Source organism: Mustela erminea, chromosome 6 (assembly GCF_009829155.1).
Source record: "Mustela erminea isolate mMusErm1 chromosome 6, mMusErm1.Pri, whole genome shotgun sequence".
Taxonomy (NCBI): domain Eukaryota; kingdom Metazoa; phylum Chordata; class Mammalia; order Carnivora; family Mustelidae; genus Mustela; species Mustela erminea.
In genome coordinates this window covers 38,672,894-38,687,377 of record NC_045619.1, presented here as the reverse complement: position 1 = coordinate 38,687,377, position 14,484 = coordinate 38,672,894, and the positions used below count along the sequence as shown (strand labels likewise).

The 14,484-nt window shown below is 37.5% G+C and overlaps 1 protein-coding gene across 7 annotated transcripts in view; it reads right to left on the bottom strand.

Annotated features, from left to right (window-relative positions):
- Window positions 1-12,094, bottom strand: part of PPP1R12A (protein phosphatase 1 regulatory subunit 12A) — a 148,278-nt gene extending 136,184 nt beyond the window's left edge. For 4 of the 7 annotated variants that reach the window (XM_032346911.1, XM_032346916.1, XM_032346915.1 and 1 more), the window contains exon 1: window positions 11,727-12,094. In XM_032346911.1, coding sequence (XP_032202802.1) covers window positions 11,727-11,963 — 237 coding nt within the window. In that variant the 5' untranslated portion in view covers window positions 11,964-12,094. The remainder of the gene's footprint in view (window positions 1-11,726) is intronic. The other 3 variants (XM_032346912.1, XM_032346917.1, XM_032346913.1) reach the window with 1 other exon arrangement.
- Between the last annotated feature and the right edge of the window lie 2,390 nt (window positions 12,095-14,484).

Sequence of the window (14,484 nt, the reverse complement as noted above, 5' to 3'; positions counted from 1 at the left end):
TTCCCTCTCCTCTAGCTCAGGCTCTCTCCTGCTCTTTCTCTCAAATAAATAAAATCTTCAAAAGAGAAAGAAAGAAAGGAAGAAAGAAACAAAGAAAAGAAGGAAGGAAGGAAGGAAAAGAAATTAAAAGGGACACTGAACAGGGGCATTCAGAAAACAAGCAAGAAGGGAACAGGATCATAAAGGCTGTGGACACTCATTACCTATAACTTAAACATAACTTTCACAGGGATGTTCTTCTTGATATTCTAGGTTAAGTCCTCCTAATAAAAACTTTCATCTCACCCTGTATTTCTGTTTTAACTCTTACTAAAATTTTCCCCATCATTTGTTCACACTACCACCCCACTAGATAATATGCTACATTCAGGCAGGGAACATTGTTTTTAGAGATTTGTACAAACGCCAGGCATATAGTAGATAATGATTTATATATTTGTTGTGTGAATTAGTTAATCACTAATTTAAATGAGTAAAAACATCATGTATCTGTAAAATACAAATACTGTTTAACATTTTAAATAACTTATACGCAAATTTTATTAACACACATGGAGTAATAAAACAGATGTATGTCAGGAGAAGTATTTTCAAGGTTAGTCTTCTATCTTAAATACACTGGAGACTTTACTGAAAATGTCTTTTGTATAAAGAAACATTAAAAAGGCATGTTATTTTGAGCAAAACATATAAAATTATAGGTGAAAGTTCTAAAAAGCAATCCTAACAATACAATGCCATGAGTGAGCAAGGATACAATACCCACTATATCATGAAAAGTTGGAAATATAATATTCATCACAGACAAGTGGGAAAATAAATTTTGGGATACACACCCACATACCCACACACGAATACTATGTAACCATTAAAAAGGAAAATGAGAATCAGCATTCATTAACCTAGAAGTTTTTAAAAAAATGTTTAATTTACGGGCACCTGGGTGGCTCAACTGGTTAGGTGGCCAACTCTTCGTCTGAGCTCAGGTCATGACCTCACAGTCATGAGATCCAGCCCTGCATAGGGCTCCATGCCGAGCATGGAACCTGCTTGAGATTCTTCCTCTCTTCTCCACTCCACCTCCCCCTACCCCACTCATGTGTGTGCATGTGCAAGCTCTCTCTTTCTAAAAAAAAGTTTAATTTAAAAAGAAGTTTACAAACCAGAAAATTAAATACAACCATTTATAGAAAATTATATACTGAATAAAGATGGACAAAGGAAAGTTTAATAAGGTTTCACATGGGCCTACCTCAGGCCTGAAAATCTAAAGTCCTTTATTTATTTATTTATTTTAAATAGGCTCCATATCCAACATGGAACTTGAACTCATGACCCTGAGATCAAAAGTCACATGCTATACTCACTGAACCAGCCAGACATCCCAGTATTTCTTTCTTTCTTTCTATGTTCTTCTATGATACTTCAACTACTTAAATAATTATTCTTAAGTGTTTATCTGGGATAAAATACATAAAGAACAATAAGCAAACCTGAAAGTAAGCCATGTTCCAAAGCAGAAAGAAGATGGGGAAGACGAAAAAGCAAGAGCAGAAGACACTGAAGGCTTAATAATTACTTAAGGTTTTTTTATGTATATCATGGGATAAGTAAAAATGTTGATGATCAGAAATTTAGACATTTTATTGTAAAAAAAAAAAAAGATGGTTGAAAGAGTTAAGCAGCAACAGACATTCTGTAATGAAAAAAACTTGAATATGAGACAGTTTTTATGCAGCTTGTTCCATGTACTCAGAAAGGATAGACTGCTGAACAGTTCATCTGTCCTAATCTTTCAAGAAAAACTGTACAAATTAACATACTTTTAAGAAATACAATAGCTCTTAATGAAATGCAGTGTCATGTGCTGGCAACAGCAGCATCAAAATCTTTTCTGGAAAACAAACATCTACAAAGAAACACCATGTTCAAATCATAAGTTAAAACACTGACTTATTTCATGTGAAGTCTAGAACACAAAAAGTATGCCAGGTTAACATGAAGAAATTCTGAAGCATACACAAGTCCAACATAAAAAGAGTTAAATAAAATCCAATATGGCCTCCTCATGATTATATTCCAATTAAAAATAAGCATTTTTAAAAATATCATCTAATCACTGACAGTATTAACTATGATTACCCATGTTCACCAGACATATGCTCTTGGTCACCAAATGACTATCAGTTTCAAAATTAAACGCTCCTGAAAGAAAAGAAAAAGAAACAACAAAAAACACTTCAACACTGAAAATATTCAAAAGATCACTGTGGGGACTCCTGGGTGGCTCAGTTGGTTAAGCAGCTGCCTTCGGCTCACGTCATGATCCCAGGGTCCTGGGATCGAGTCCCACATCGGGCTCCTTGCTCCGCAGGGAGCCTGCTTCTCCCTCTGACTCTGCCCTGCCACTCTGTCTGCCTGTGCTCGCTCTCTCTGACAAATAAATAAATAAAATCTTTAAAAAAAAAAAAAAAAAAAAAGATCACTGTGGAGCTGAAGAGTTCCAGAAATGTTCCAAACAAAAGCATGAATACTGGAACACATTTATAATAATCTAAAATAAGATTAAATAAAATGTACATACTTTAATATGTTTCCTATAAAGGTAATTGGTATGTGTGTGTTTTGAAAGTTAATCCAGGAAAACAGACTCCTCCACATGGTTAACTTCTTAAGAGGGTATCAACTCACATTCTCACAAAATTTCTTTGGCACTATGCAAGTATTTAAGAAACTGGCACAAACTTTCTATAACCTTATCTTTTTGTTATAGAACATGTTAAACTACAAAAAGATTGTAACTTCAGCTCAAATATGACTTAATAATCAAACTAAAGTAACTTTTTAAGTGAAGCTCTCCCTGCAGAGTATCTCACTCAACGCACATAAGGCATTTAAACAGATTACTAAAAAGGTGACAGCTGAGGAATGCCTTCATTTCTTTCCATGGTTTCTACCAAATGTCATTTCAGAAATACCTATACAACACATGACAATGTGGAATGTCTCCACCCATGAAAGAGCATTCTGGTAGAGCAAGCACACTTAGGGCAGCAACACAGAGCTCAAGTTTGTCTTTTTATGGTTAGCCAGCATAACAATGAAAAGATAAACAACCAAAATACTAATAAGGTCAGAAAATCCTGGCATACAGCGATCCACAGTGAAAGTGTTATTTAGAAAAAAATATACAAAACTGTGATTAAAATCATTTGAAAATATGAATTAGCTTCTAATGCCAGTATCCTAAGGACTCCTTTTCTGAAAAGCCAACAACCAACAATTTGTTTGAAAAAATTCATTTTTAAAGTATGTTTCATAAATGAAGCAAAATTCTGCTTATATTGCTAATCAGGAATATATTCCATTTCAAAAATAAATCTAAGATCCTGCTAAATTTTGACTGTAACAATGGCTACCTTTGCATTTTAAGCATTATAAAAGTAAGTTACTGGTATAAACACTTGTATTACAATTTTTTTTTTTTAAAGATTTTATTTATTTATTTGACAGAGAGAAATCACAAGTAGATGGAGAGGCAGGCAGAGAGAGATAGAAGCAGGCTCCCTGCTGAGCAGAGAGCCCGATGCAGGACTCGATCCCAGGACCCCGAAATCATGACCTGAGCCGAAGGCAGCGGCTTAACCCACTGAGCCACCCAGGCGCCCCTTGTATTACAATTTTTAATGACCACTTTGTGCTCAGGTCATGCAAGTCTCCACTTTGTGCTTTGAGCTGTGCTTTAATATAAATAAGCTAGGAAATACATTCCAGAGGAAGACTACATGTGCAAAGGCTTATGGAAATATATATATGAAACTGGTGGTTCCTAAAATATGAACTGGTGGATCACTTTCACTGGTTTTGTGAATCTCTAGTTAAGTTCCTTTTTGCTCCATCTTGGGTAATCAGGGGCCAGGCACTTGTACCCTAATGATCTGGCCTGCCACCACCTGAGTGCCATCATATCCTTCCAAAAGGAGGACACAGGTAATCGAGTCATGAAATCTGTTCATCCCCAATTACTCACTCTACTTGCATGAAAGATTATCAAGAAAATTTCTGGTCAATACAGCAATAATTTTATAAATTGACAAGACTCCCCACTTTCTTTTATTTATTTGGATACTATAGCCTTTAGTTATTAAAATATTCTTTTTCTTTTTGAAAATGGTGATAATAGTATAAAGTGGTCACACTGGCAAATAAAAATTAGGCTATCCCCTTTTAGTCAAATTTAAGCAAACAGGTCTATGAAATGTAAAATTATGGGACTCAGTGATTTAATGGGCAACACGTAAATTACATTCCAAATGTTGCTCTCACTTATTACCACTAAGGAAAAAAAATTCTGGTGCCATTTCCAAGTTAAGATCTAAAACATAATTTGGCTGAATTTTGCAAAATGATTTAAAATTATTTTTTTAACTTGGATATTCCTACTAACAAAAGGCTTCCAATTAAAATCAAATATGATTAACATTAATAAGTATGGTTTACTAATTTATAAATTAATTCAGTTAATTATATTAGCTTTTCATGTATTATCTCAAGTCCTAATTATAAACACCAATAATCACTGTTCAGGAAGTAAAATGCAGATTAAATGGTAGTGACAAACTCATGGTTGTTTTTTCTTTTATTTTGTCCTGATATGAGTTTTCCTATAACTTATCTCTTTTCATTAAAAGTGGTATATATAGGGCGCCTGGGTGGCTCAGTGGGTTAAGCCGCTGCCTTCGGCTCAGGTCATGATCTCAGGGTCCTGGGATCGAGTCCTGCATCGGGCTCTCTGCTCGGCAGGGAGCCTGCTTCCTTCTCTCTCTCTCTCTGCCTCTCTGTACTTGTAATTTCTCTCTGTCAAATAAATAAATAAAATCTTTAAAAAAAAAATAAATAAAATCTTCAAAAAAAAAAAAGTGGTATATATAAACAAAGCATGTACAGTAAATGCATACATAAAAATGCCTAAAGCAACAATATAAATTATTTTTAGGATAAAGGAAAATAGAGACATTTAAAGACTAAACTCTATGTCTCCAAAAAAGGAGTTTTTGTTGCTTTTGTAACTTCCTTGCAACTTCCCAAAGCACTTGATCAAATATTCTGCACAAAATGACCAGTCAAAAACAATCTTGGCAGTTCCTAAACTTTAAACTAGATTCTGAGGTTAATTTAGATATAGTACTACTATATGAACAAATAAAGTTCATAAGGGGGTTAGCTAGCTAAAACAAAAGTAGATAAAGAAAAAATTGTGTGATATTGTGTGTGTGTGTGTATGTGTGTAGTGTGTGATTCATTTGATTCCAGTTAATTCATTTGATTCATTTAATTCAGCTGATTAACTGAGAAATCTCTAACTACTAATAATCAATCATAATGACTTAAAGATTTAAGAATACTTCTTCAGACTTAAAAGAAGAAATCTAGCATGGTCTTAAGTTTGGGCTTTGGAATCAGAAAAACCTGCATGTTAGAACCCAGCTCTGTTGTTTATTATCTTGGCAATCTTGAGCAAGAAAGAAGGGATGCTGTGAGAATTAAATGAGATACTGGTTGTAAAAGCATGTACCACAGTGTTCCACATATACCAAGTCCCCAGAAAATGTTCACCAGCCAATTCCACTTCTCAATAAAACACGAGTAAGTCATGGCTAATAGCCAACTCCAACTCAGAATAGACTCAAAAGAACTTTTGGAGGTCTTCCATCTTTCAAAGATGTATACCTTTTGGTATACAGTACTCCATCTTTCCAACATGATTATGGAACCCCATAAACTTTCATAAGAAAAGTGGGGGTGAAAATGGAAATATTTTTCAGGCAGAAAGGGAATCAGGAACCCTCAAGAAGTAATGTTAAAGCAGTAACAAAATAATTTTCTATACTCTCCATCCCCCATAAAAGTAATCTTTCTAGTCATCTTAAAAAAAAAAAAATCACCTAACAAGACTCTTTTTTAAAAAAAACATATTTTATTTTTAAGTAATCTCTACACCCAACAAGGGCTTGAATTTACAGTCCCGAGATCAAATCGCATGGTCCACCAACTCAGCCAGCCAGGCGCTGCTAGACTTTTTTTTTTCTTTTTTCTTTTTTTTAAGCAGAAGTTCTTTTCTTATGTGAAGAGTACTTGTAAAATGTGGTAACAAATTTCTTCTATTCCATCTAGTGCTTCTACCTGATTATACTAGAATATGCTCAGTCACAGCTTGCAATCACACTAGCTGAAGCACATGAAAGATGGTCTTGGTTATGACACTTCAAAGTCAGACCACAAAACTTGCCAGGAAGCACAAAGGCAGCAACTGCAGAGAAGACATTGTAACAGCAGAACTGTGGGCACTAGTGCCCTAAACCAGCACACCCCATATATGGATAGGGTTGTCCATTTATTTGCAGGAAGTGAGGGGCCAGTTTAGAGGGGTTAGAAGTTTTGTTTGTTTAGGTGGGCTTTTTTTTTCCTTTTAATAGATTTAGGATGATTTCAATAAAAAGTTTTAAGAGCCATCAGCATCAATGTGTTACAGTCTTCCTAATTAAAAAAATCATGTAGAGAGAGTAATTTCTACTACACGCTCTTTTAAACAGCTATTGCTGTTATTATTTATAAGTGATTCATTAGATTCTTCTAAGATCTTAACATCCCTCACCTCCCGAAAAAATAAACAATAAACTCTATATTCACTTTTAAACAGATTTCTCATATATAGCAATTACATTATTTTCTAACAAGAGACTCAATATCAACCACTCCAATCTCTCTTCCTTTTGGTTGGAAAACACTTTAAGTAGCCTTATTAGAATACTTTTAAAGAGAGTTACATTTCAGATTACGATTCAGTGAAAACAGCTTGGCTGAGAAGATTAAGCCCTTAAGAAAAGACTGCACAAAAGTATTCCTTTTACTGTCAAGAAGGGAGCCACATATTTTTACAAAGAAGCTTCAAATGGCGCCCTTAAAGTTGATAAAAGTTGTATTTTAAGAGCAAGAGGATTGAATACTAAACTTATCTGCAAGTCTGTCTCTATTGAAAAGTAAAAGGAAACTTTATTTTAAAATTATGATAGCATAGAACATGGATCTAATTCTACTTGGTATTCCTATATAGGACCTAGTTCAGACTCTTATAAAGAAGCTGGCAAATTAATTAATGTCTCAAATAAGTTTTTTTTTTTAACATATTACTAGGATTTAAACTGGTTTAGGGTTTTTTCAAAGGAAGAAGATTAACATTAAGAACTTTTTAAAAGCTCAAGATATTTAAACAAATCTACACAGAAGATCCACAACAAAGATTTTCATTTGTTTTATGAACACCTAAGTTCCACTATGTGTAAGAACAATAAAACTTTGTACTTGTAATAATAGGTAAAAGATACACGTCAATAAAATCTTTAGTGAGCACCTAATACGTGCCCAACTCTGGAAATACAGACATGTAGGAAATTGTGTCCTTATACCCTATCAGGAAAGACAAACTTAAAAACAAACAGTATTCAATAGAAGCGTTTCAATAGCAGCAGAGAGGCAAAATATACAGTGAGCACCCCAGAGAAGAGAGTCCTTCTCCAGTGCCATATTCTTATTCGAATCAAAGAACAGAAAGATCCCTACTGGCTGGCAATTCCACTGAACTCTGAAGAATAACTAAGATTTGACTGGCAAAGAAGGGAGGGAGGATAGTCTAGTGGCAGAAAAAGCATAACCATTGGCATGAAAATAGAAAGGTAAAGAGTAAAAAACAATGCAATGGAGATACATCAGTTATAAGCTAAATGATGAAACACTAAATTTAAGGAAAGGATTGACACATTGAAAGTGATATTGTTAAAAAAAAATATTTTTAGAGCAATATGAATGCTGGATTGGACCAGAAACAGAACAGAGGCAGAGAAAGCAGTTAACATATTATTGTACTCCAGGGATAAAGTAATAAAGGTATAAACTAGGTTGATAATGAGAGTAGCCAGGAAAAGAACTGATGAAAAGGCAACTGTGAAGATTGATTGGATATATGTAGACAAGGGGATGACTAAACAATAACTGAGATGTTTAAAACTTGATCCAGAGATTAATGACATCATTAAAAGATTCAAAGCTATCAATGAGAAGAGTAGGCTTGGTGAAGAAAGATTTAAGTTTTATTTCAGGTTGAATTCAAAGAAATTCCTAACATTGATGTAAAACTAACAACTTAAAATACTCAGACTGAAAAAAGGATACAGGTGAAGTCTAAGGAAATAAAATTAAACATACATATGTATCTAAACTAATGTTACCTGATAAAAGAGTATAAAACTGAATGCTAACTATGAAAATCCATGTTTGAGTAAGAATCCTTTGAAGAAATCACAAAGCTAAATGTAAATGCAATAATTGTTACTCTATGGCAGAGGCAGTGAACCTCTATTTACTATCTTACTACTTAAATACACATTTTTAAATATAAAATCACAACATAGTGAATAATATTTCATTCTACATCAATACATCAGCGCTAGAAAAATGGAAATGAGGGACTGGAGCTCTGCAGAAATGTGAGAACTGGAAATCTTGATAGTTACTGGCATAGAGTAAGTAGATAAGATTTTAAGGTAAAATCGAAGGTTAAACTCAACATTGTTGGAAGAAATCTCAGTCCTGCATTATGCACACCAGTATCAGCAGTAATCAGCAACAAAGCATTCTACAGAAACCTCTATTACTCTTCTAAAATATTTATAATGTATACTGAAATACAGATATAGATCACAAGGCAGAAAACTCAACCAGGTACCTATAAAATCAGAAGTGATTAATGCCCACCAATTAAAGTGAAAATCTACTCTAGACCTCAGTTCCAGAAAATGAAGTTTATTTCAGCTTCAATACCGTTCAGCATTGTTTTCTAGCTATGGGAGTCAGCAGGAGAGGGAGGCTACTCCATAGACCAAGACAGGAAATTTGACAAGAACACTGCTTTTTCTCCAATATGGATGACATATTTCTATACAAAAAGAACAGCTAAAAATTAAGTAGCTTTTGTAATTTCTAATGAGAGGGCACATTCAACCAATAAACTTTTAAATATAAGCTGCTTACATTAAAAATGGAAGTACAATATGAGATTAAGTGTATTTATGGCTTGTAAAGTTTCTAAAACTTCTCCTGACAGTGAAATTTAAGATGCCTGATTAAAACCAAAAAGATAAGTGAATATTCCCAAAGACTAATCAATAACCTAGCAAAAACATTTTAGGTATTATACGCTTTTTTGAGAAGTTAATTAAAAAAACACTATTCAAAGGCTATTAAATCAGTGGGTCAATTTTAGGTTTTATAATTTAAGTACTTAAAACAAGCAGCATTCGAGAGATTTCTTAAAAGGTTAAAATTTTCTTGAGATTCCTTTTAAAAAAGTTTTATTTACCACCTTTCACTATCTGTCGTCCTGAATTTGCCCAAAACGAACTCCTTGTTCTCAAAGTCGCAACAGGGGAAAAAGTACGAGTTGATAAAGAAATGAGAGTGGAGAAAACATGATAAAAATTTTAGTACTTGGTATTTTAAAGACTGTAGCTTCAGGGACTTAAGGAATGTGCAGATAAATTAAAAGATATTATGCAAATGATTATGCATAAACTTTTGCTTAAAAGCTTGTCAGGTAAAACAAAATACGCAATAAAGGCTATACCTGTGTGTTGTCAAACTACTGAATTCAGTTAATCTGGAAAACATTGATAAGTCAACTAATTCTTGCAACATGTCCAAACTGAGAGGGCGGGAAAAAAAACAAACTTAAAAAGTCTGTTACATGTATTTTCTCTTCCCACCTAGGCCAGTATTACATTAATATAAGCATTAGAAAATTTCCTTTCCCCAAGCCAATACAATTGGGTTCACGAGTGTGATAACTTTAAATTTCTATCTGACAATTTTAATAAAGCATATTGATGTAAACCATTATCCAATTGTACCCTGACCTCAGCATACAATAACTGTGTCTTTCAGAATTAATTCCATACTAAATCGTGCAAATTGCACTTAAAAGATCCTTCATCTTACATAACTACATTACCATTTTTAGTGCCAAAAGTTTCTTTCATTCTCTATACCATGTTTTTAGAATCTAGAGTTTGCTATGCTTTAAAATAAACCTCAGCCAAATAAAAAGTATGCTATACATTAAAGACTCCAAATTTATGGAACAGAAAAAGAACTACAGACCGCGCTATATTTTTACTGGGTGCCACATTCTGAATTCCAGATTTGTCGAGCAATTTGTCAGTCATTTCAATCCATCCAGTCAACTTTGTAAACAAAGGCTATAAGCCAAGTTTGATATGAGAATTCAATTAAATAAAACTTAAAACGGTCATCATTCACCAAACAGGAAGCAGTAAAAGGAAAATGCCACCACACACCTTTTAAAAAGGCAGCAAGGCAATATTCATAAAATACGGAGCCTTAAGTTTCAACTTCTCTAACAAGTTTTTGTAACAGTCTTAAATAAAATACAGCTATGATCTTCCACATACAACCAAGGTAACGTTGCGCTAGTTTACAAATCTTTTCATCTTAAGGGGAAGCTATTGCTATTAAGTCAGATTCTAAGTAATTCCAAATTGCCCAGTAAGAAAATAGAAAGAGTCTATGTCTTGTCACCTATTACCATCACTCAAAGATTGCTTTTTATGCAGAACTCTACGTGGTTGTGTTGCTTTTGGCCTGTTAAAGGCAAAGCAACATTATCTCTGGATTGCCAATAGTTTCTCCTTATTTGGCTAACACTGAGCGATCCCAATCAGGCTACTATAAAACTTTAACATGCACAAAGCATCCATTTTGAGAAAAGTTTGTGAACAGCTTTCTTTTTTATCACCCCCAAAAGGAGAATCGGAGCTTGGTAATCGGCTCTGAAAAGCGTGCCCAGTGTTTATTCTTCTCTTTCTAACCCCAGTGCACACCCCAAGACGTGGGGCTCGAGGATCTCTGACACTGCGGCAAACTCTTCTCCCAAAGACACTTCAGTACATTTGGGTCCGGCGGTGGGTAAGCCCTTTTGAGCACTTCCTTACCTTACCCATCTCCATCCCCTCCCTTTCATCCGGAGCAGATCAGCTAATTACACCCCATTTCCCCCTCCCCAATGACCAAGAGTAATAAAGGAGAAAACAGGAAATCATCCGCTCAGACACTCGGCTTAGGGCTCCTGATTACTATTATTATCATCATCATTTGTAATCAAGCCCTAAAAACTACAGTAAATTCAATGCCCACCTACAAGCCAAAGACGTCCATCTGTTCAAGTGTCCCTAATGCCCCTCGTTAGTCGTTTTCTTTAGCATCCCTCGTCGTCCAAGTATATCACTGACATCGGGCCCAGGTACAACCCCAATACACCCCACCCCGTCTCGACCCCGAATCCCAGACACACGTCCACAAATGGCCCTGGCGCCCCAAGCCGATCACAGTCCCTTTTTCCTCTGCCCCGGAAATCACCAACATCAACTAGTCTGCCCCTAACACCAACATCAACTAGTCTGAAGGGGGCCTCAAGCCAGAAGCCCTCCCTCCACCAGTTCTCTTCCCCCTCCCTCGCGGGAAGCCGCCCCCTCACCCCGCAGCAGGGAGTCTCCCGCCGCCCCCAGCCTCCAGAGGCCGAGGGTGGAGAGCAGGCCCCAGCAGGAGGCCGACGAGGACCCGCAGGGTCAGGAGACCCGGCGGTAGGGTGCACAGACCTGGTGCAGGGCAGTGAGTCCGTCCACATTGGCGTAATTGATGTCGGCGCCGCGGTGCAGCAGCTTGAGGACCTCGTCTGTGTCGCCGCTGGAGCAAGCAGCCAGGAAGACGGCGCCATCGTCGAACTTCACCTTGGTCTTCTGGCGCTTCACCACGGGAGGCTCGAGGTCCGTCTCGGAGCCGATCCAGCGCTTCAGCTGCTCGTTCCGCTTCTGCTTCGCGTCCGCCATCTTCATCCCCTCTCCTGCCGCCGGGTCTTCTTATCGCGAGGGGGGGAAGGGGGAGGCGGAGAGGGAAGAGAGGGGAGGCAGGGGGTGTGTGACTGTTTCTATGAGTGCGGGCCAGAGGAGGGCTGGGAACCGGGAGGAGACGCTCGAGACTTCCAGTATCCCACAGAGCACTGGGGCGGCGCGCCCGGCCAAGCGGACCTCCCTTCCTACCCCAGAAGCCCTCCCGCCCCCGGCCCAGCCACCCGTCACCGGCGGCCAATCTAACGTAACTTCGCGAGATCCGGACAGGGAGGCGCCCTTCGGCCACTGCGCATGCGTCCTAGTCCTGTGCCCGCCCCAGGAAGAGCGCTCCCGCGAACTGCGGCGGGGGCGGTCGGGCCACCGGAGGGAAGCGGGTGTGGTCCAGGCCGCCCGGGCTGCTGGGGGCTGGGACCTACCTGGAAGGGCGGAGACAGGGAAGGGAGGTTCCGCCGCTTGGCTCAGGGCTCCTGAGGTTCCGGAGGCCAACAGTCGGGCGGTACCGCGACTCTACCGGGCCGACCCGCCTCCGGGGCTGTCTGAGCTCTGCAGAGTAGTTCGCTCAGGGCGGAGGATTTTCCTATTGGCTGCGTTATAGGGATGGAATGGAGGCTAGGTCGTGAAATCCGGCACTTGCGATTTTCTGGGGAACTCGGATAAACTTGGGCTTGTCAGTATTGCTAAGAAGCTCTCAAAAGTGGGGTCTCTGTAGCCGAGGGCTCTGCTGGCAGTTACCCAGATCTCAGTCATAGGTGTCCGCCTCATAACAAGGGTTGACCTGCGGTTGATTGCGGCGGCTTCCTGCCAACCTTCACTGCAGAAACGTCTTTCCTCTTATGCTTGTTTTTGTGTTGCTTTGTTTTGTTGTTTCTCTGTATTTCGGGTCCTCTCACCCTTTCTTCAGTGCTCTAAGCCTGCCTTGTATTACCAATGAGCTTAGCTCAGCCTCGTTACTGGTCGTAACCTTTTAAGGGATTTCTGGTTCCTGCCCCATCGCTTTCTAAGGATGGGTAAAGACCCAGCTGCTTCTAGGGTTCAAAGGAATGTTAATATTACGCAATTAATTCAGTTGGTATTTATTGAATATTTACTATAAGCCGGTCGTTGTTCCAGGCACTGGTGATCCATTGACCGTAATGAGTTATTTAAATCACCTTTTGAAGTTACGTGACTGGAAAAAAAAAAAAAAAGACTTTGTAAATCATTATAATCATTTAAAAAAAGGTTTGTTTTTTTTTTAAATCTTTTTGTCTTGTTTGACACCACACACACGACTTGTAACAATAGCTGAAGTCTTTCAAGCCATCTATTGGCAGTCTCCACCAACTGATACATTTTTTAAACACTCCATTGTTTTAATCCACTATATGTTTGTAGAATATTTGGAGCTAAAAGTAAGACAAGTCATTACTCTTTACTGTTAAAAGTCTATCATCTAGACTGATTCCCCAAAGATCTAATTAACTAATTTTACTCAGCAGCAGGATTAGGATTTTTTCAGCAAATGTTGTGCACCTGTACTGGGTCAGGCAGGCATTGTTCTAGATGTTGGGGATGCAGCAGTAAATAACTAAGCTTTTCTTATCCTCCAGTAGAATACACTGCAACCTATCATACTGAGAAATAGAATATTTGAGTAAAATGCAAGTAGGAACCCACCTGCCTGTAAGACTGAATTTTCTGGAATGCAGAAACTAGGATAATAATAGAACTCAAACTAGGATAAAAATATTTTCTCTGGAAATATTGTAGAAATAGGAAATGAGTGTAATATGCATAAAATGCACCAATGGTAATATCAGACCTTTGAATAATGATGGTGTTAGGAGCTGAAGAACTGTTAGGGCTAAAATATAAAATATCTATCCACTTTAAGAGCTCCAGAATCAGTTCTTATAATAAAGGAGTGGAATCTGAGAACTGCCTTGCCAGCCCTTCTGTCTACCTAGAAAAACTGACAAACTTATCCTTACTATTTCCCAAGAATGTTATGGTCTATTTGGTAGCTCTGAAATAAAGATTGGTATCTCAAGTTTTCATGTGGACAAGAGTTTGATGGGAAATATGCTGTTTCTGATTCAAGTATTTCAAAATGTAGAATTAATAAAATAATAGTTTATTAATAAACCATAAATAGCTAAGTATCAGTTACCAAAGTCTACCAGTCAAAAACAAAAACCCACCTGGGCTACTGTATGCAAATTTCTTTGAGTTTAGCTTTCCTTCCCCAGCTCCAATGGACAGCAAGTTCCATGTTAATCTTTTGGAAGCAGTCTTAAACTGCCCCCTGCTTTGCCTTATAAGGAGGATTTTTTTTAAACGTATTATTGAATTAATACTGAAGTCCTGTGGCTAATTCCAGAAGAGGAAAACTTCTTATTTAAAAAACAACAGAAAGCTAATCATTTCATAATACCTTAGTAGCTGAGTGAACTTCAAACTTTAAGCAGAAGAAAGGAAAATACAAAATAAAAATTAAACTATATTTGTTACTGGTTTCCTTTGCTGC